Genomic DNA, 20,997 nt, shown 5'->3' with positions numbered 1-20,997 from the left:
TTACTTATGAATCCTCTGTGGGGTAGGCCCTATTGATACCCTGTTTTGTAACAGTTCAAGATACAAAAGCAGCTTAACCAAAGTCACACAGCCAGCAGGGAGCACAGCTAGGACTCTGGTTTGAAGTTAGAGATGGGGTTTGAATCTCAGCTTGTTACTTACTGGTTCTGAGACCTTCCACAAGTTACTTAACTCTGAGCCTTGGTTTCCTTATCTGTAAAACGGGGCTAATAATCTCCTCTTTGCAATATATAGAGATTAAATAAGACTACATATCTGAAAGTGCCTGTGCCTGATAGATGATTAACAACTATTTTTTAAGAAGTAAAATAATGACATTAATAATAACATGTAGCAACTAAGGCAGAGCCAAGGAGAATGTGTTTTCATGTTAGAAAAAATGCTTCCCAAGTCCATTCTATTATGTCATGTTGTGAACGTAATGTGACTCCAATATGGACATTCTCTGGCAAGGAGTTCACAAGACAAAACCATGTTAGACAGGTAACACATAGAGACTGAGTGTTCTTCCCTCCAAAGGAGGGCCTTCCAACATATGTTATTTTTGCTGATCAGATTACATTGGTCTATAATAAAAGCTAGAACAAGCTGACACACATTAGGAAAGACAGTGTAAAGATCACACTGAAGCCATCTAAAATAGCCTGATATTTTTTAATCATTCTGTATTAGCCTGCTGCATCTTAAAACATTTTCTTTCAAATCAAGTCACAGCTGTGTGTACTTTAGGCTGTGGCCATCATAAACAAATATGAAAAGAGGCAGAGTTAAAACAGATCAATATCAATGGTTCTCCATTAGTCTGATGTAATCGAACACAAATGACCATTAGGAGACTTGTGAAGAAATCAGAGAAGCAGAATTTCAGATACGAGCTTCCGCATAACTGAATGACAGCTCTGTAGTGCCTATGGTCTAGTTTGGTCAAGGTTATAATGTTTTTAGGAAGTCAGTCCTCCCCACAAGGGGCTCTTGGTAAGTGAAGATAGTAGAAGATTCCCGGGTATGGAGAGCCAGACTTCTATGAAATATATTCAAAGATGGTAAAGTGAGTACCCGCCTCTTCTACAGTAGAATTAAAGACATATTACCAGGGAAACTCACCTCTCATCACCCCCACCACTTTCTGGTTTAAATCTTTTGGCAAGGGAAGGGTTACCTTTTTTACTGTCTGCTCCCATTCCTACTCCTTTCTCTTTAAATTCCTCATCTCTCTCTAAACACCTGGAGTTATCCCCATGCTTAGTTCTAAAAACCAATTTAGTTATTAAATTACCAATTCCATAAATGGCAAATTTGGTAAAATGAAGTTACTTCATTTAAGGAATGCCATAGTGGAGTGGCTGGATGTTCAGAAGGAAGCCCAGGGAGTGCGCCTGCTCTCACGCTGAGACGTTGTGCAATGAACAAGGTCTCCACGGTGGGGGCAGTGTGGAGTTGTACCTTCTTTAACACTCAGCTCGCTTGCAGCTTCATTTTCTCATTGTAACCGTTGTTTGCTTGGATAAGAAAAATCTGGGCTAGTGATTCAGTTGGGGACACAGGTCAAGAGGTAAATGTCAGCTGGGATGGGGGGCAAGCCAAGCCTTGAGAAGACCTCTTGTTGAGCACCTAGAACTGGGGGATCTGTCCAGATTAACTGTGGAGCTTTTCCAGAACAGCACGAACTTCTTCTGGATGGTAGTTCCAAGGGCCAGGTTTACCCTGCAAGAAAAATGAGTCAGCATTTTCAGATTTCCACCTTGCAGGAATATGTAGGTCTGGAGCTTAACTGAGAAATCTGGGCTGGTGATATACATGTGGGAGTCATCAGGATGGTGTAGTCAAGGCAGGCACCCATGAGGTGGTTGAGATCACCCATGTGGAGTGGCACCAACACTTAATGGGAAGACTGGACAGAGAAGCAGGAGGAAAACCAGAGCAGGTAAAGTGAATAGTTTTAAAAGGAGAAAGGGGTCAATACAAATAAGCTTCTCTTCCACAGTCAGACCTTCAGACCAGCCTTATCTTCTTCTCCACCTCTCACATCAAGTTCTGCCCACTCTACATCAAACTACCTCTGCCTCTCCAGTCCCACAGCCCCAGTTCAGCCCTCTTCATCTTCTGTTTGGGCAGCTGCCACACCTCCCTCCACCCCCAGTCCTCAGCCCCTGCTCTCTCCAGTCCATTCTTCACCCAATAGGCCATGACCTTTCTAAAGTACGGATCTGATTGTGCCTCTCCCCTGCTCAAAACTCTTCAGTGGCTCTCTTTTGCCCTAAGATGTAGGCCAAGCTCCTTGGTCCAGAATGAACCCTTTGTAACAGAAGTGCCCCCGATTCTCCATTCACACCCTTCCCTAACGTGTCTCAGTGCCTCTCCCCACCCTCTCCCCTATATTTGCAATGGTTTTCACTCACCATGTTCACGTGGCTGGCTTCAGTTGTCATCTCCTCTGAAAGGCCTACCTTTCCCCGACATCCAGAAAATTCATAGTCTGAGAGCCAAATCTGTCCTGATGTCTCACACCCTTTCATTTACATATTGTCTGTGCTGATTTTGTGCTATAACAGCAGAACTGAATCATTTCGACAGGGATTATTTGGCCCACAAAGTTGAAAATATTTACTATCTGATCCTTTACAGAAAAGCTTTGCTGATCCCTGTTCTGGAGTCTCACAGCGCTCGGGCCAAGTTAACGTTCTATTTGTGTCTTCCTTATCACCTCAACTGTGAGCAACTTGAAGTAAGATGTGGGCCATTTTAAATTTGTGTTCGTGTTTCCAGCGCTTTCCAGGGTAGGGACTCGGTACCTAGCTTGCCTCAATCGTGCCACTTTACTACCATGTTGCAGGAGAGAGGAAAGGAAGGACCTGAATCCTCGTGCTGTGACCCTTAGCACCCTGAGGATTCATCTGCAGGTTGTTGCTTGTTTCACCTGTGTGAGTAGGGCCTGCCTGACCACGTGAACATGGTGAGTGAAAACAGTTGCACTGCGGCACGTTAGCGAAGCGTGTGAATGGAGAATCGGGGGCGCTTCCGTGACAAAGGGCAGAGGAGCATCCACATGGCTGGGCTTCATGCGCTTGCCAAGGCTTGAATCCCTTCAGCAGCTATAAAACTTAATTTCCATCCTCTCAGGGGAGGCTACCAGTGCCCACAGGGTTGGAGGCTGTGCTTACTCCGCTCACCCTCGCCAGGCTGGAAGCATTGAAGGGTGGTGACACGATCACCAGAAAAGAAGCCTGGACGTAATGCCTGTCTAATTCCTGCTTCAGCATTTCCAGCTCCGAACTGCAGAGCTGGTTCTCTTCTGGCCTCTACACCCCCTTCCATATTCAGGCCTGTCTCAGGGATTAGCAGCTTCAAACCCCGCCACTCCTATCCCATCCCAGAGGATTTGGAATTGAAATCAGAGCCTGGGCAGTGTGGCCTTGGGCAAGGCAGTTTCCTTCTCTGAGCCCTGTCTTTGTCCTCGCCCTCCCTGGCGCCCTGCCCCAGGTCACCACCTTGTACAGGACCCTGCCGTCCTGGAGCACGTACAGCCTCTCAGGCAGCGCTGCGTAGAGCTGACTGCTCTGGTTTTTCATTGTGTCCACCACCACGGGGCACTGGGGGCTCCTGTCCAGCAGCAGGCGGGCTGCCCGCAGGCGGTCCTGGAGATGCTGGTGATTCTTGATGTCCACGTTGTTCTTAAAAGCCCAGCCATCTGTAAGAGAAAGGCCGGATAGCAGCCCCACAGGCATGGCAACTACTTCCTGCCGGCCAAATACACCCCCGCCACACACACTTTTAACTGAGGGTTGCAGATGGAGGACTTCTCGACTTTGGCACTATTGACAACTTGGGCTAGATAATTCTTTGATACGGGGGCTGTCCTGTGTGTTGTAAGGCATTGAGCATCATCTCTGGCCTCTACTCACTAGATGTCAGTAGCGTCCCCCTGCCTTCAATTGGTGACAACCAAAAATGTCTCATACATTACCAAATATCCCCTGCGGGACAAATATTACCCTCAGTTGAGAACCACTGCTGTAACACCACCTCCTCCAGGAAGCCTTCCCTGACACACCCAGCTGTGTGATATTGGGCAAGCTCTTTAAATTCTCAGTTTTCCCATCTGTTAATGGGATTAACAGAACCTACATTGCAGATGGCTGTGAGGCTTACATGAGAGAACAGTAAAGAATTCCCAGTACTCTGCCTGGTTCATAGTAGATGCTTGAAAGATATTGGTTTGTTTTGCCTGACTGCCCCCAAATAGCAGACAGGTGGGAAAGAAGCCGGTTTTCTTTTCTTTTCTTTTCTTTTTTTTTTTTTTTTTGCAGTTTTCATTCTATACTGCAGGTATTCTACTACTTTGCTCTGGAGATGCCCCATCCCCACTCCCAAACCAAACCCATTTAAGCTGCTTCACTTTAAATGGAAGGGGATTTTCAATTGGCCTCGTTTGCCGAGGTGCCCATCTGCCTACTTAAAGAGTTGGTACTCATTAGCTAATGGGCCCACAGGTTGAAAAAATAACCATAAACTGCTACTGGCCTTGCCCTTCTACTTGGGTAGAAGGTTCTTTCAGAAGCCACGTGGCTTGCATTTATACTAATAGTTGCCTCCCAGGGTAATATAGGTTGCTGAAGTCCATCAGCAGAACTGGGCCCACCTGCTCCATGCTTCAGAGTCCTCTCTGCTCAGTACCCTTCCCCTAGGAAGCCCAGCTTTCAGGAGAAATTTCTCAGTGGCTTGAGGTAGACAGCCCTGGGTCCAGGAAAGGGTTAAACCTGCTCAGTCTGATTCCAGGACAATGGGGGAGGAGACAGATATCAGGACCAGAAACAATTTCTGGGAGGATCCAACCCCTTTTGTTGCAGTGGGCAATGTGTACTTTTAGAGATCAAAGCGGGATCCTCTACTATCTTCTTACTCCAAGTGTGGTCCCTGGGCTAGCAGCCTCAGCACCACCTGGGGAGCTGAGTAAAAATGCCAAGTCTCAGGCCCCTCCGCAGCCCCACTGAGCCAGAATCTGCATCTTTATAAGATCACCAGGTGACTTAAGTGCACTTTAAAGACTGAGCAGCTCTGAGCCCACAGGTAAATCAGCTTTGGCAGCGCTTTGGCTATCAGCTATGAGAACATCAAGGCATCTCCTCTTCTCAACCGTGGAGACCACAGACACCTGTAGGTGCCCAAGTTCTCTTTCTTTAATTGATGGCAGCTGCTCTCCCAAAGGGTATTTAACAAAGAGACACATTGTGCTTGCCTTTGCTCTCCTGATACCTATGCTGTTTGTTTCGAATTTTATTTTGGAAATGTTCAAATATACATAAAAGTAGAGAGAACAGTTTAATGAACCTCCATGTACCTGTTACCCTATGCTAATATTTTAAGTTGCCCCAAAGCCTTACATGAGGATAGAAACGGCCAGCTAAATGAACACAGTGTTAGGTTGAAAGCAGTTCTCCAACCTCTGGGTGCATATGAATTAAGATGCAGTGGGCCTAGGGTGAGGCCCTGCAATATGCATTTTCAACAAGCAACCCAGATGGATCAGACATGAGGGATGTAAGGACCACACAGGGGAAAGGGCTGCTGGACCAGCTTTGCTGAAAACTAGTCAATAGCAATCTCTACACTTACAACACATGGATAAGCCAGCAAGGCTAATACTGGCCTAAATGCTCACTTATTCACCAACTTTTACTGAGCACTGACTCTGTGACTTGTACTGTGCCAGGTGCTGGGTGACAGATGATCAAAACAGCCTCTGATCTGGTGGGGAGATGGGTGAGTAAATGACTCGTCCCACTCAGCCACATGAGCCTTCTTGCCTTCTCCCATCTCTGGGTTTGAGACTTGGGCCAAACTCATGTGTTCAGTCCCCATGAAAATCAGGGAGACAGGGATGTGTCTGACCATCTTATAAAGTTCAAGGGGCTTAGACCAAGCTGTAGAAGTTTCAGGAAGGGACATGTCTGCCCATTGTAAGGAGGGACTTTCTCACAAACAGAGCTGTGCAGCAAAGGAACAAGATTTCCCATGAGGTAATGAAGATGAGTCATCACCTATTAGGGGCTGAAGAAAGGATCCCAGCCCCAGGTAAAAGCTGGCCCAGAGCAGTGGTTCTCAAAGTGAGGTCCCCAATCCACAGCTTCAGTGTCACCTGGAGCTGGTTAGAAATGGAAATTCCCAGGCCCCACCCCAGATCTAACTCAAACTCTGGGGTGGGGTCCAGAAGTCTGCTTTAACAAGCCCTCCGGGTGCTTCTGGTGCTCACTAACGCTTGGGAACCACTGTCTGAGATAAACCACAAAGTCTCTTTGAGCTTGGAGAGTCTTGGAATGGATTTCACAGATTGCTATAGAGCCGCCATTTCACTTGTGACATTTCAGGTCTAAATTCCTTGTGATTGTGCTCATAGTAGCTCCTCTCCCTTGATTTCCCTATCTATCCATTCAGAATGTTAGATGCTCTCCCAGCTAGACCTGTCACTCCAGGTTTTCTGCTCTGCGTGCCTAGTTGAGAGCACAGACTGTGGAGTTAGCGAGTGGTGCTTAAACCTAGCAGGGACTGGGAGATGGTAGGTCCTCAACAAATAGCGGCTCTTTCTCTCTCTCCTCCTCTTCTCCCTACCCCCAACCTTGAGCAAAGGGGGGAGAGAGAGAGGAAAGAGGCAGAGGCAGGGAATCTTTTTTTTTACCTGATGCATGTGCTTCTTCAATGTAAATGATGAGAAAATCTGCTATGGAACTAAAATCTTCAATAAGTCTCTTGAATTGGTCAAACTTGAAAATAAATGAAGGTCAGGTGCAACTTCCAAAATTCAGCACCAATGGCCTGTTGCCTGAAACAAATAGAACCATGATCAACCAATAATCGACACAGCATTTCTTTTGCAAGCACCATCTTCACTCCTGGTTTCATTCTATTCCCTTTATTTCCCCTCTAAGATGGAGCCAGGGCACAGTGCAGGATGGAAGCCTAGGGTGCGTGATTTAGCAGAGGCTGGAGCCAGTTTACTCCTCTCCAAAATGAGGGGATTCTATCAGGTGGTCTCAGCAGACCACCTGCACTCACTGGGTGGTAATTAAAATAATGACAAGGACAGTCCCCTTCATGCAGTTTATAAGGCAGGCACACATCTATTCTCTCATTGATGTAATTAGTGTACTACAAGGTGGGTGATTTTTTTCCCCTGGTTTGTAGGCTGGCTCCATGTCACACAGCAGGTCAATGATGGCGTTAAAATTAACATTGTGGCTTCTAAATTCTCAATTTGGCGCTCTTTCCATTCAAAGCACCTCAGTTTCCTCACCCACAAATGGATATAATACCAATACTTAACCTTATAGGATTATTCTAAGGATTAAATAAGTTAAAACAGAAAAGGGCTTAAAATGGTGCCTGCCCATAGTAGGTGCTCAATAAATGTAAGCTCTTATGTTCTTAGCTCTCATCTCCTCCCTGTGAAGTGGGGAGCAGTGGAGGAGACTCCACAAAGGGGAGTGAAGCGTGGGGACTGGCCACATAATTGGCTGGGCCAGGGCAAAATGAAAATGCAGAGTCCCTTATTCAAAAAGTGGGAGAAAGTGCCATTAAATACATTAAAATATAAAGTTTTCTTGTGCAGTATCTCTCTTGCCCTGGCATGCTGCTTTTTAGTTGCTGTTTAATGTCATGCTCCCCTGGACACAGGGATATTCATAGGGCGAATGCAGACTCTCACAGTCACCCAGGAGCCCCCAAACTCTGTGCACATGTGTATGTGTGCTTGTGGCTGCTGGCTACCAGCTTTCCTTTCTCTCCGGCCACCAGACCAATACACCATGCCCCAGCCAGGAGCACAGAAACTGAGCCAGACATATCATCTTCCTACCTGCCATCACCCCAACCCACAGACTATTGCAGCCTCCATGCAGGGACATGCTAGGTACCTTGATGAGGGGAGAGGGAGCAAAAAGCTTCTCCCACCAAGTCACCCCCAGTCACTTGCCAAGTTGCTTCATGGCGCTGTCAGCCCAGGCTGGGGATGACCACCTCCACGCCCTAGTATGAGATGTGGTGGGATGCCCACACCTGACCCTAACCTTTCCCATACCTTGGCCCAGGCCCTCTCTGGGGCCAGAAGGTGGTAGCAGTCACTGGGTGGGAGCAGGAATGAGGCTGGATAGGCTGGGGCACTGGGAATGGAGGAGTGGGCCTTAGAGAACATGTTGGGGGCAGGGAGGCTGTGGGAAGCAGGAACCTGTGTGAGCCAAGGCTCCAAGTCCCCAGGGCGTGTTCCACTGTGGAAAAGTCTTCTCTTACAAAATGCAAATTAAAGATAAAGCTATTGGACTTCCCTGGTGGCGCAGTCGTTAAGAATCCGCCTGCCAATGCAGGGGACACGGGTTTGAGCCCTGGTCCGGGAAGATCCCACATGCTGCGGAGCAACTAAGCCCGTGCGCCACAACTACTGAGCCCGTGGGCCACAACTACTGAGCCCATGAGCCACAACTACTGAAGCCTGCGCACCTAGATCCCCTGCTCCGCAACAAGAGAAGCCACCGCAATGAGAAGCCTGTGTACCGCAACGAAGAGTAGCCCCCACTCGCCGCAACTAGAGAAAGCCCGCACACAGCAACAAAGACCCAACACAGCCAAAAATAAATGAATAATGAATAAATAAATAAATAAATAAATAAATACATTTAAAAAAAAAGAAAAGATAAAACTATTAAGAATTTCAAGCCAGCTACCGCAGAGCATTCGGCCCAAGCTCAGGGCCCTTCTGAACATGGCACCTTGTATGATTCACTGGTCCCGCGCCCATGAAGTCAGCCCTGGTGGGAGTCTTCTGTAACTCCCCCAGCCTAGACTGGGGGTAACTCTAGGGAGCTGCTAGAACCCTGTGGCTACTTATGGCCAGAGCGACATCGCTGGGCCCTTACCATGCGCCTGTTAGATAGCGCATGGCAGGTCCCGCACTGTGACATGGCCGGTTTGTGTGTGTGTCCCCCAGGCTACTCACTGCACCTGAGGGTAGGGCCTGTTCCTCATCTTCCTCATATCCCCAACATCAAGCACACTTTCATTCCATTACAAGCATTTATTCAGGGCCCATAATGTGCAAGGTTCTCTGCCACCCACCGGGGATTCAGCAGAGAGCAAGAGCAGCAGGTCTCTGCCTGCATGCAGCTGGAGTTCTGTTTAATGGGGAGACAGGCAGGAAGCAAGCAAATGCATCAATGAAGTAATTTCAAGTTGTGACAAGTGTCACAAAAGAGACTATAAAGGAGTGACCTCCTTGAAGACAGGTGGGTCGGGGGAGGCCTCTGAGGAGATGCCATTTATCCTGAGAAACAGGAAAGAGCCAGCTACATATGGGCAAAGGGAGGAGAAGAGCATTCCAGGCAAAGGGGCTCCATGTCCAAAGGCCCAAAGAGGGACAGAGCTTGGTGTGTTCAAGGGCCTGCAAGGCCACTGTGACTGGAACCAGGCCAGGGGCAATGAGAGACAAGGCTGGAGAGGTAGGTATGGGCCAAAGCAGGCAGGCTCTCCTATGCCTTGTATAGAATCTGGATTTTCTTCCAGGTACAAGGGGACATCATGGAGATAAAGCAAGGATGGTGGATATTTGTTGCAATTTTGGCTGCTCAGTCTCTAGCCCTCCTTCCTCCTTGGAATTCCCTATTTTGTGTACTATTGTTGGGGGAGTGTGCCCAGCCTTGCTCTGTAGAAGGCAGGGGGGCCAGGTCCATTCTCGCTCCCAGCAGCCAGGGCACAGGCAGTGACCCAGGCTGATTGGACTCTCTCACATAGCTCTTCGATTCTGGAGTTATTGAGATGGTAGAATTCATCCACGGCCCAGTGGTAGTGCCCTGTCAGGGATGGCGCGGTCCTATAGTGGCGACGAATTCCCATGGCAGTCACAGTGACAGCAGCTTCCAGGCCCAACTGTTGATGCTGAAGGATGGTCCAGGCCCAGTGCTCCAGCTGTGGTTGATTCTGGGGAGCCTGCAACGTCTTTCTAATACACTTTGTACGTGTGTAAACGTGTATGGCTAAGAAAATCGGAGTGAGTTTCTGTTGCTTGCAAGGAAGAACTCTGACTGCTACAGTAGGCTGTGAGATGAAAAATGATCAGCTTACACTTGAAGATCACTCTGGTTGCTCAGTGGCAAAAGGACTGAGGGTGAGAATGGAGGCAGTTAAGGGGAGTTGGTGGAATCCACATGAGAAATAATGGGAGTCTGGGCTAGTTTGTGTGCAGTGGGGAAGGGGAAAAGGTAGAACTGACAGGACTTGTTGATGGATGGGGAGTAGAGGGCATCTTAACTTACTTGTGGTTTATTGGGTTAGTTATTCCCTCACCTCGTTCTGCAAAGGATTTGAAGCAGCTTATACATATAATAAGTAAAATTATTTATTTATACATATGATAATAAAATAGAAAATAAAAATTTTAAAAAACCATGGCCCCCTGGGAGGCACAGAACAGGTCTCATGCATTCATTATAACTGAGCTACTATTTGACTCTGAGTTTCCAGGTGGCCAAGGAAAAGGAGAAACATGATTGCTTATATATTCCTCATTTTTCAGTACCTGAGGAGGAAGCAGGCCAGTTTCTCTGGAGATACAAAGTTCTCCTTGTCCTTGTCTCACAGATTTCCTCCTAGGAGGCCCTAGGAGGCATTGAGAGGGCCTCAGTTGGTTGCATCCTCACCCATGTGAAGGGTTTGCCCAGGTCACAGCAGGAGAGGCTCAGAGGCCAGTCATGGCCAAGTGGCTGGCCACTGGCCTCCAGTGACCCCAGGGAGTCACCCTTCAGATAAGAACAGAGGAGATTTAAGGTCAGGACCAGTGCAAAATATGAGCTGTCTGGAATTTTGTTCTTAATTGGATACAAAAATTTCAACATCCACTGGTTAGGACACTGGAAGAAACAGAGCCATTTGTTTAATTATTTATAGTGTGTCTGGGTGCAGTGACCAGTATTGAGGGCAAAGTTTAAACTTAGTTCCCTGCTTTCCTGGTAGCAGAGAGAGGAAGGATGGGCGCAAGTGGGTGGCTGTACCAGGGGCTGGCACCCTGCCCATGTCCACAGGCCACAGTGCAGAGGACACCAGTTCAAGAACATCAGGCAAGACTGTCAAGTCCAGCTTGTTTGTATAAGTGGGACAACAGCTCTGTGGTAGCACTAGACTCGAACCCACCATTGGTTAACTTACTGGTTGACCCCCAAACCAGTAAATCAACTCTCTACGCCAGGCTCTCTCAGCAGAGAAAGCTAGTTTATAGTTGACCCCTCATAAGTATACCTGGAGAGATTTTAGAAGATTTTAAATGGGGGCTGAAATAAATCCTGTCTTGGAACTGCTAGGTTCCAAGAAAAGGAATCATCCGGACTTGCCTTCTACCCCAACATGCCAGTTAATCAATGTTTTGCGGTACATGTGTGTCTGAGAGTGTGTGTATATCTTGTGTGTGCACGTACATGCAGAGGATAAGAGGTGGCTGGGAGTTTCTCTGAGCCTCTGTTGGTTTATCCAACCACAGAACGTACACTAGCTGAGAGTCATAAGGCTCAAGTCTGGTTCTCACTCTACAAGAACTCTCTGTGTGACTCTGAGCAAGTCCTTTACCTTCCTGGGCCTTTGCATCTGAAAAATGTAAAGGTTGCTTTAGATTATCTGTAAAGAGTTTTCCAGACTTTCCAGTCTGTGGCTCTAATATGAGTTCATATTCATACCTAAAGCATACAACAGAGCTTTTTCGTGAACTGGTGGGTTTCCAAAACACTTACAGAATGTCTTTCTAATAAGCAGAACTGATCATGTTAACTTCCTGCTTGAAAATCTTTCTAGAACTCACCAATACAGGATAAAGGATACCCTCTCTGCTAAGACGCATGAGGTCCCACAAGCTCTGATCCCTGATGATGTCTCCAGCTTCATTCTTCACCCCTTCATACCTCACACACCCCACTTCTGCCAAACTGACTGAAGCCCCTCCACATGTCAGACCTCTGCTGCTCCTCCCCTCTGTGCTGCTCTGGTTACCACTCTCCTCTTCCTCACCCACCTCAAGGCTTCGGTCCCTAGACCATCAGCTCACCATCCTCTTCTCCAGGAAAACTTCCCCTGGCCACCTTCCTACCCGACCCGACTCCTCCCAGAACTGCTGGGTTCCCTCTCCCACTCCATCATCTCCCTCTGTGAGTTATGAGATCTTCCAGTTGTGTTGATTTCTGTGTCGTCAGTATCTATTATTTCAGGGGACTCTGGGCCAATGTGCTGAAAGCCAACTCTATTTTATAAATAGAGTTTTCTTTTGTCTCTCAGACTCCTTCTCTCTCCATCTTCAGTTTCAGGTGTAGCAGCAGGGAGCAGAGACAAATAGAACAGTCTTTAAAACGTACACTGGCTCACTGGAAAGTAAACAGTTAAAATAAGCAAGTGACTGCTGTGAATTGGCCGTGAGGCAAGTTGGCTTTCAAGGAACTGATCACTAGACCATCAAAAGTCAGCAAATTGGCCTGGTTCTATCACAGTGCTTGGCACGAGGTAGACGCCCAGTAAAGATTAGCTATGATTCTCATTGCTCTTATTATCAGCGGTCACTTAGTGGATGTTTATTGAATAAATAGAGGTCATTTCAGCACAATGGTTTAAAGTCATGAGCAAAAAACTCTTCCCCTTCCGTCTGATGGAAACACTCTTTTCAAGCTATAAAAATCGTACTTATTCTTCAAGGCCTAACTCCAAAGCCACTTCCTCCAGGAAATCTTCCAAGCCCTGTAGGCAAAGATCATACCTTTGTCTGCCCGCCTCATGGAACTGTACGGATTTGTTTATTACATCTGTCTGTTCCATGGAACTATACATTCCTCAAGCAAATCAGCAAGCTCTTTCCTAGCTCTGAGTCCCTGGCATCTAGCTAAGGGTCTGGCTCATAGGGAGTACTCACAAATGTCTGTTGAGGTGTATTGAAAAAACAGGGTGAAGAAGCCCTGATTCTGGGTCTGACTTGGTCTCTCACTGGCCCTGCTTTGCTCTCAGTTTCCTCCATTTCCGTTTTAAAACGAAAACATTGGATCAGGTCAGCATTTCCCAGAGGTTGTTCTCTGGAACCAATAGGATGATGATAAGATTTTCCTCTGGTGGAGAGTGGGGAGTTGTATGTGTATGTTAGGAAATTTAGTCAGTGCTGTGTTAAAGTTTTTTCAAGTTTTGTTTGTTTTTAAGCTTCAGGGTGCCTTGGAGCCTTTTATATGTTCATGTGCACGATGAACTTCCAGGAGGAGAGTATAGTATGCATTGTTTCCCAAACTATTTTGACCAGGGAACTCTATGTAGTAAAGCACATGTGTGGGATTTGGGTTCCAAAACACACGCTTTGAAAATCACTAGATTAGCCAGCTGCCTCAGGGACCTTCTCTACTCTGCTGTGTCTATACCCTGGGAATTCAGAGATGAATCGGACACAGCCCTGTCCCAAGCCTCCCCACTGGGCAGAAGGATGACACTTGAGCTTCGGTAGCCAGGTGCTGGGTAGGAAGGATCGATGTCCAGGAGAGGTGCAGGCAGAGATCCATGAGTTCAGAAGGGAGGGAGAGCGGGCCTCAGTGTAGGGATCTGAGCTGGCTTCACAGGGGGAGGCACGAGAGCAGGACCCTGATGATGAGGAATGTTGGTGACAGAGCGGAAGGGCCAACAACATCAGCAAAGGCAAAGAGAAGGGAAACACGAGGGATGTACAAGAACCAGCAGTTCATCTGGAGGCAGTGGGCCTGAGGGGAAGCCTGCAGGTGAAGTTGGGAAGAAAAACTGGAGTCAGATCAGGGAGGACCTTCAGCACAAGGCTGAGCCTGGGTTTCATCCCAAATGCAGATTGGGTTGGTGAGCTGGGGTACCAGTCATCCAGGGATGCGCTTGTGGAAGGGGAATCTGGCAGCCATCCACAAGTTCGGCGGGAAGAGAGGGCAAGACGGGGAGGAGGAAGGACAAAAAGAGAAAACTGACCAGAGAGGCCTTTAAGAACCCAGATAGAGCTGGTTTGCCTGGAAGAGAGAGAGAGAGAGAGAGAGAGAGAGAGAATCTTCAACAAATATTTACTGAGCGACTACCATGAGCCAGCAGCAGCCAGGGGGACCCAATAGTGAGTTAGAGGCATGATCTCCACCTGCACAGAGCTTGCAGGCTAGTGAAGGGGACAGATATTAATCAGATACCCACACATAATTACAAACCACAATGAGTGTGATAAAGAAAAGTTTAGGATGTTAAACATAGAAGAGGGAGTAACCTAGTCCAGGGGACCGGGGTTTGGCTTGTCTCAGGAAGTGTCACTGAGCAAGAGTAGGAAGGATGAACAGGAGTGGACCAGGTGTGGGGGTGGGGGTAGGGTGGGGCGGCAGTGAAGAGCATCCCAGGCAGAGTGACTGTGCAGTAAGAGAGGTGCTGAAGGAGCTGACAGCCAGTGTGGCTGGTTTGCGGTTTGATTGCCTGGGAAGGGGACGATGCCACTTAGAAGAACAGAACCCAGGAGAGGTGCTAGTTTCAGGAAGTGGGAAGAGGACAAGAAGCCAAAAAAGGAGCAGCTGGATTAGTAGCATTCAGACTTTCCAACCCACCTGCCCACCCCCATCAAGCACCCCCATCCAAGCACCTCTCAAGCTTGGACCAGCCTCCTGACCTTGCATGAAGTCCCAGATGTTGCACCTCTGTCCTGACAGGCGGACCACGGGGCAGTTTGGGGCTAGACCCCCTTGCTCTGTCATGTCCTCCAGTCGCTGCCAACGGACCTTCAGGATGAACCAGAAATACTGGGCACTGAAGAAAGTGGGGATCCAGTTTTCATAGGAGAAGTGGGGATTCTTGGCCATGCCAGTCTTCTCACTCATGGCCAGGATGTTCTGCTTGACTCTCCCGGGAAACAGTGTCAGCAGCACTTTGCCCATGGCCACGTGCAGGCCCACCTGAAAGAGCACCCAGAGCCTCTTCAGCCACAGCCCTGGCGGGGGCAGCCCCATTATGGCAGAGCCAGAGCCGGCTCTGAGGCCGGTGGGCAGAGTGGAAACCGCCGGGCCACAAGGGGTGGAGCTGAACAAAGGTGCAGGGTAGCAGCAGCCAACCCGGACATGAAGAAGGTGCCAGGACAGAAGGTGTTTGCCTTCCTGTCAGTGGAATGGAAAATTCCTAGCCAGGTGCTAAAGGTCTGTTCTAATGATCATTTCTGATTCTTTGCCTTAGGCTTTGAGAGATACTTGGACTGGGAAACTTCAGATCTTAAATTCTCCCTCTGATAAATTTTAAAAACAAAAACTTTAAAAGGTCACACTTAGAGGGACTTTGTGTTTCTTTAGAAAGCTCTGCTGTAAGTAAGTTCTAATGTTAAGTAGTCTTTTAATAACGTAAATTGTTCTTTCCTACTGAAGGATGCTTTTCCCACTCACAGCTTCTAGCTGGTAGTTGAGTGTTTCTGGAGGCATAGGCCTTCCCAGAGGATCTGGGTCTGGAAGCTCTCCAGGTGGACAGAACTGGGAAATCTGGAACTGCGCCTCCACTTAGCACTGGGGGTAGAGTAATAAATACAACACTCTGTTCTCGGCAGGGTGCAGTATAGAGCAGGGAAGGGTCAAGTAGACAGAAAATTACCATTTAGTGTATTAAGTACAGAGAGGGAGGTTGAGTGGGGGCTATGGGAGCATGGGGAAGGGGCAGCTTATTCTGTTTAGAGAGGTCAAGAGGAATTCCCCAAGGAAGTGATGTCTATGCTGAAACCAGAAAGACAGAAGAGCAAGCAGTAAACCAGGCAAGTGGGGTCAGTGGTCCTGGTGGAAGGAGCCACACGTCCAAAGAACTACAAGCTAGAGAGAGCCTGGCTCATTGGAGAAACTGAGAGAAGAATCACAGAAGCTCAGAGAGGGACAGTGTCTTAGAAAACATCGAAAACCACTTCCTTTTTTAAGCAGGGAAACTGAGGCCCAGAGAGGGGAAGTGGCCTCAGGCCAGTTCTGCCATTAATAATTTCTAAGGAGTTAATTCACAAAGCTTAAGTTTACCCCTCCTGAGACATTTACATACCTGTGTGTTAGGGCAGAAGGAAGAATGACAGGAAAGTGGCTGTCACCTCTAAAAAGTGTCAACCTTGGCCTCTAGCACACAAACTTTATTTAGAGAAAGAAAAACCAGCTCCAAAAGATGTTCTCTTTCTGAGCATATCAATGCAAATGCCACATGCTGTGCCCACAAAGCGCAGGTACCTGCCTCTTCAAGCCATAATAACCCTTAATGTGTATGTAGCATTTTGCCAGGTACAAAGCAATCTTATATCCCTGGTGTCACTTGTTTTTTCCTGTTTTTGTTTGTTTTTAAATAGGCTGTTTTTTGAGCAGTTTTAGATTCACAGCAAATTGAACAGAAAGTTCAGTGAGTTCCCATATACCTCGTGCCCCCGCACATGCACAGCCTCCCGCACTATCCATATCCCACCAGAGTATTACATCTGCTACAACTGATGAACCTACGTTAACAAATCATTATCATCCAAAGTCCATAGCTTACATTAGAGTTCACTCTTGGTGGTGTACAACCTATGGGTTTTGGCAAATATGTGATATATACGTATCCACCATTACGGTATCATAAAAAATAGTTTTGCTGCCCTAAAATCCTCTATGCTCCACCTGTTCATCCCTCCCTCTCCCCTGGCAACCATTCATCTTTTCAGTGTTTCCATAGTTTTACCTTTTCTGGAATATCATATTGTTGGAATCATACAGTATGTAGCCTTTTCAGATTGGTTTCTTACACTTAGTAACATGCATTTAAGAAACCTCCATGTTTTTTCATGACTTGACAGCTCATTTCTTTTTATCATTGAATAATATTCCATTGTCTGGATGTACCACAGTTCATCTATTCACCTAATAAAGGACATCTTGGTTGTTTCCAAATTTGGGCAATTATGAATAAAGCTGCTGCTATAGCCTGAATGTTTTTGTATCTCCCCAAAATTCATATGTTGAAACCTAATCCCTAAAGATGGTATTTGGAGGTGGGGTCTTTGTGAGGTGACTAGGTAATTAGAGTAGAGCCCTAGTGAATGGCATTAGTGCCCTTATAAGAGAGACCCCAGAGAGCTCCCTTGCCCCTTCACCATGTGAGGATGCAACAAGAAGGTGGCTGTCTAGGAACCAGGAAGTGGACACTCACTAGATACCAAATCTACTGATCCCTTGATTTTGGACTTCCCAGCCTCCAAAGCTGTGAGAAATAAATTTCTGTTGTTTATAATCTAAGCTGGACTAAGACAGCTGCCATAAATATCTGTGTGAGGTTTTTTCGTGGACATAAGTTTTCAACTCATGTGGGTAAATAGCAAGGAACGCAACTGCTGGATCTTATGGTAAGAGTATGGTTAGTTTTGTAAGAAATTGCCAAACTGTCTTCTAAAGTGGATGCACCATTCTATATTCCCACCATCAATGAATGAGAGTTCCTGTTGTTCCACATCCTCACCAGCATTTGATGGTGTCTGTGTTCTGAAATTTGGCCATTCTAAGAGGTACGTAATGGTATCTCACTTGTTTTAATTTGCAATTCCCTAATGGCATATGATGTTAAGCATCTTTTTATTTATTTATTTGCCATCTGTATATCTTCTTTGGTGAAGTGTCTGTTCCAATCTTTGGCTCATTTTTAAATCAGATTGTTCTTTTTTTAATCATTGAGGTTTTGTTTTGTTTTGTTTTGTTTGTTTTTTTCTTTGCAGTACGCGGCCCTGTCACTGTTGTGGCCTCTCCCGTTGCGGAGCACAGGCTCCGGACGCGCAGGCTCAGCGGCCATGGCTCACGGGCCTAGGCGCTCCGCGGCATGTGGGATCTTCGCAGACCGGGGCACGAACCTGTGTCCCCTGCATCGGCAGGCAGACTCTCAACCACTGTGCCACCAGGGAAGCCCAATCTTTGAGTTTTAAGAGTTCTTCGTTTACTTTAGATAACAGTCCTTTATCAGCTATGTCTTTTGCAAATATTTTCTTTCAGTCTGTAGCTTGTCTTCTCAGTCTCTTGACAGTGTCTTTTTCAGAGCAGATGTTTTTAATTTTAATGAAGTCCAACTTATCAATTCTTTTTGCATGAATTGTGACTTTGGTGTTGTATCTAAAAGTCATCACGAAACTCAAGGTCATCTAGTTTTTCTCCTATGTTATCTGCAAGTTTTATGGTTTTGTGTTTTATCTTTAGGTCTAAGATCCATTTCAAGTTAATATTTGTGAAAGGTGTAAGGTCTGTGCCTAGATTCATTTTTCTTGCATGTGGCTGTCTGGTTGTTCCAGAACCATTTGTCAAAGAGACTTTCTTTCTCCTTTGTATTGCCTTTGTTCCTTTGTCAAAGATTACATGGCTATATTTGTGTGGGTCTGTTTCTGGACTCTCTCTTCTTGCCATTGATCTATTTGTCTATTCTTTTGCCAATATCATACTCTCTTGATTACTATACCTTTAAATTAAGTCTTGAAGTCAAGTAGTGTCAGTCTTTCAGCTTTGTTCTTCTCCTTCAATGTTGTGCTAGCTATTCTGGGTCTTTTGTCTCTTTGTATAAACTTTGAAATCAGTTTGTCAATATCCACAAAATAACTTGCTCGGATTTCGGTCGGTATTGTGTTGACTCTATAGATTAAGTTAGGAAGAACTGGCACCTTGACAATATTGAGTCTTCCTATTCATGAACATGGAATATCTCTCCATTTACTTAGCTCTTCCTAGATTTCTTTTATCAGAGTTTTATAGGTGTCCATGTATAGATCTTCTACATATTTTGTTAGATTTATACCTAAGTATTTCATTTTGGGGGGTGCTAATGTAAATGGTATTATGATTTTAAATTTCGGATTCCAATTGTTCATTGCTGCTATATAGGAAAGCAATTGACTTTTGTGCATTAGCCTTGTATCATGCAAACTTGCTATAATCACTTATTAGTTCCAGTAGTTTTTTGGTCAATTCATTCAGATTTTCTTTTTCTAAAATTTATTTATTTTATTTATTTATTTTTGGCTGTGTTGGGTCTTCGTTGCTGCGCGCGGGCTTTCTCTAATTGTGGCGAGTGGGGGCTACTCTTCGTTGCGGTGCGCAGGCTTTTCATTGTGGTGGTTTCTCTTGTTGCGGAGCACGGGTTCTAGGCACGCCGGCTTCAGTAGTTGCAGCATGCAGGCACAGTAGTTGTGGCTCGCCAGTTCTAGAGCACAGGCTCAGTAGTTGTGGCGCACGGGGTTAGTTGCTCCGCGGCATGTGGGATCTTCCTGGACCAGGGCTCAAACTTGTGTCCCCTGCATTGGCAGGTGGATTCTCAACCACTGCGCCACCAGGGAAACCCCATTCAGATTTTCTACATAAACAATTGTGTAATCTATGAGCAAAGAAAGCTTTATTTATTTCTTCCTGATCTGTATACACTTATTTCCTTTTCTTTTATTGCATTAGCTAGGACTTCCAGTATGATGTTGAGAGAGTGGTGAGAGAGGATATTGGAAGAGATTACTGAGAGGACATGACCACTGGTTAACCTGTAAGCTGGACTTGGGCAATCAAAAGCTCCTCACCTCCTCCCCTGTCTTTGGAATGTATGTTCTGCTTGCCTTCCCCATGATAGAAGCTACCCAAGTATGCAGCCTGAGATAGCAATGTGATGTTGAGACCATCTGGATGGTTTATATGACTGAACCCAGTTAAGTCCTCTGTATAAACTTTTAAGATAATGGTGGGTGTGTTCAGAGATCTACTTGTCTTGTGGCTGCCGAAGACAAGCCTCGTAAGTCCCCTTGCTTATTTAAAATGCCATCCTGCCACCTACCAATCTGGAGTGATCTGCCTCTTTCTTTGGTCTCTCCCTGCCTTCCATGTAAGGGGGCCAGTTTCCAAACCATCAGGGTATATTCTTGCCTTATTCCTGATCTTAGCAGGAGAGCTTCTAGTTGTAACATCATTAAGTATGATGTTAGCTGTAGGTTTTTTGTAGACGTTCTTTATCAACTTGAGGAAGTTCCCCCTTTATTCCTAGTTTGCTGAGAATTTTTATAATTAAGGGGTGTTGAATTTTGTCAAATGCTTTTTCTGCATGTATTGATATGATCACGTGATTCTTATTCTTTAGGCTTTTTTTTTTTTTTTTTATAAATTTATTTATTCATTTATTTATTTTTGGCTGTGTTGGGTCTTCGTTTCTGTGCAAGGGCCTTCTCCAGTTTTGGCAAGTGAGGGCCACTCCTCATCGCGGTGCGCGGGTCTCTCACTGTCGCGGCCTCTCTTGTTGCGGACCACGGGCTCCAGACGCGCAGGCTCAGTCGCTTTGGCTCACGGGCCCAGTTGCTCCGTGGCATGTGGGATCCTCCCAGACCAGGGCTCGAACCCGTGTCCCCTGCATTGTCAGGCAGACTCTCAGCCACTGCCCCACCAGGGAAGCCCCTCTTTAGGCTTTTTATGTAATGGATTACAGTAATTGATTTTTTAATGTTGAACCAGCTTTATATATCTGGAATAAATCTCACTTGGTCATGATGTATAATTTTTTTTATCATTGTTGGATTCAATTTGCTAATATTTTGTTGAGGATGTTTGCATCTATATTCATGAAAGTTATTGGCCTCTAATTTTCTTTTCTTGTAATGTCTTTGTCTGGTTTTGGTATTAGGGTAATGCTGCCTTCATAGAATGAGTTAGGAAGTATTCCCTCTCCTTCTAATTTCTGGATGAGATTGTAGAAAATTGGTATAATTTCTTCCTTAATTGTTTGGTAGAATTCACCAGTGAACCTATCTGAGCCTGTACTTTTTCTGTTTTGGAAGGTTATTAATTATTTATTCAAATTCTTTAATAAGATACAGGCTTATTCAGATTGTTTATTTCTTCTGGTGTAAGTTTACACAGATTGTGTCTTTCAAAGAATTGGTCCATTTTACTATGTTATCACATGTGTGGGTATAGAATTATTAGTATCCCTTTATTATCCTTTTAATAT

The 20,997-nt window shown here is 46.0% G+C and overlaps 1 protein-coding gene across 2 annotated transcripts; it reads right to left on the bottom strand.

Annotated features, from left to right (window-relative positions):
• Positions 1–571: 571 nt before the first annotated feature.
• On the bottom strand, positions 572–15,010 carry DIO1 (iodothyronine deiodinase 1). 2 transcript variants are annotated; one of them, XM_082613832.1, is made up of 4 exons: positions 14,672–15,010; positions 6,695–6,838; positions 3,510–3,709; positions 572–1,725 (listed from the first exon to the last, which is right to left on the bottom strand). In XM_082613832.1, the coding sequence occupies exons 1-4, from the start codon at positions 15,006–15,008 to the stop codon at positions 1,657–1,659; spliced, it is 750 nt and encodes a 249-aa protein (XP_082469958.1). In that variant the 5' UTR covers positions 15,009–15,010; the 3' UTR covers positions 572–1,656. The 2 variants fall into 2 exon arrangements, with proteins under 2 accessions (XP_082469958.1, XP_082469957.1); XM_082613831.1 differs by having other exon boundaries at positions 3,544–3,709.
• Positions 15,011–20,997: the final 5,987 nt, after the last annotated feature.

The sequence above is a fragment of the Mesoplodon mirus genome, assembly GCF_964341445.2.
Source record: "Mesoplodon mirus genome assembly, chromosome: 3".
Lineage (NCBI taxonomy): Eukaryota > Metazoa > Chordata > Mammalia > Artiodactyla > Ziphiidae > Mesoplodon > Mesoplodon mirus.
Note: the sequence above shows the minus strand (reverse complement) of the source record. Positions and strands in the feature narration are given on the sequence as shown.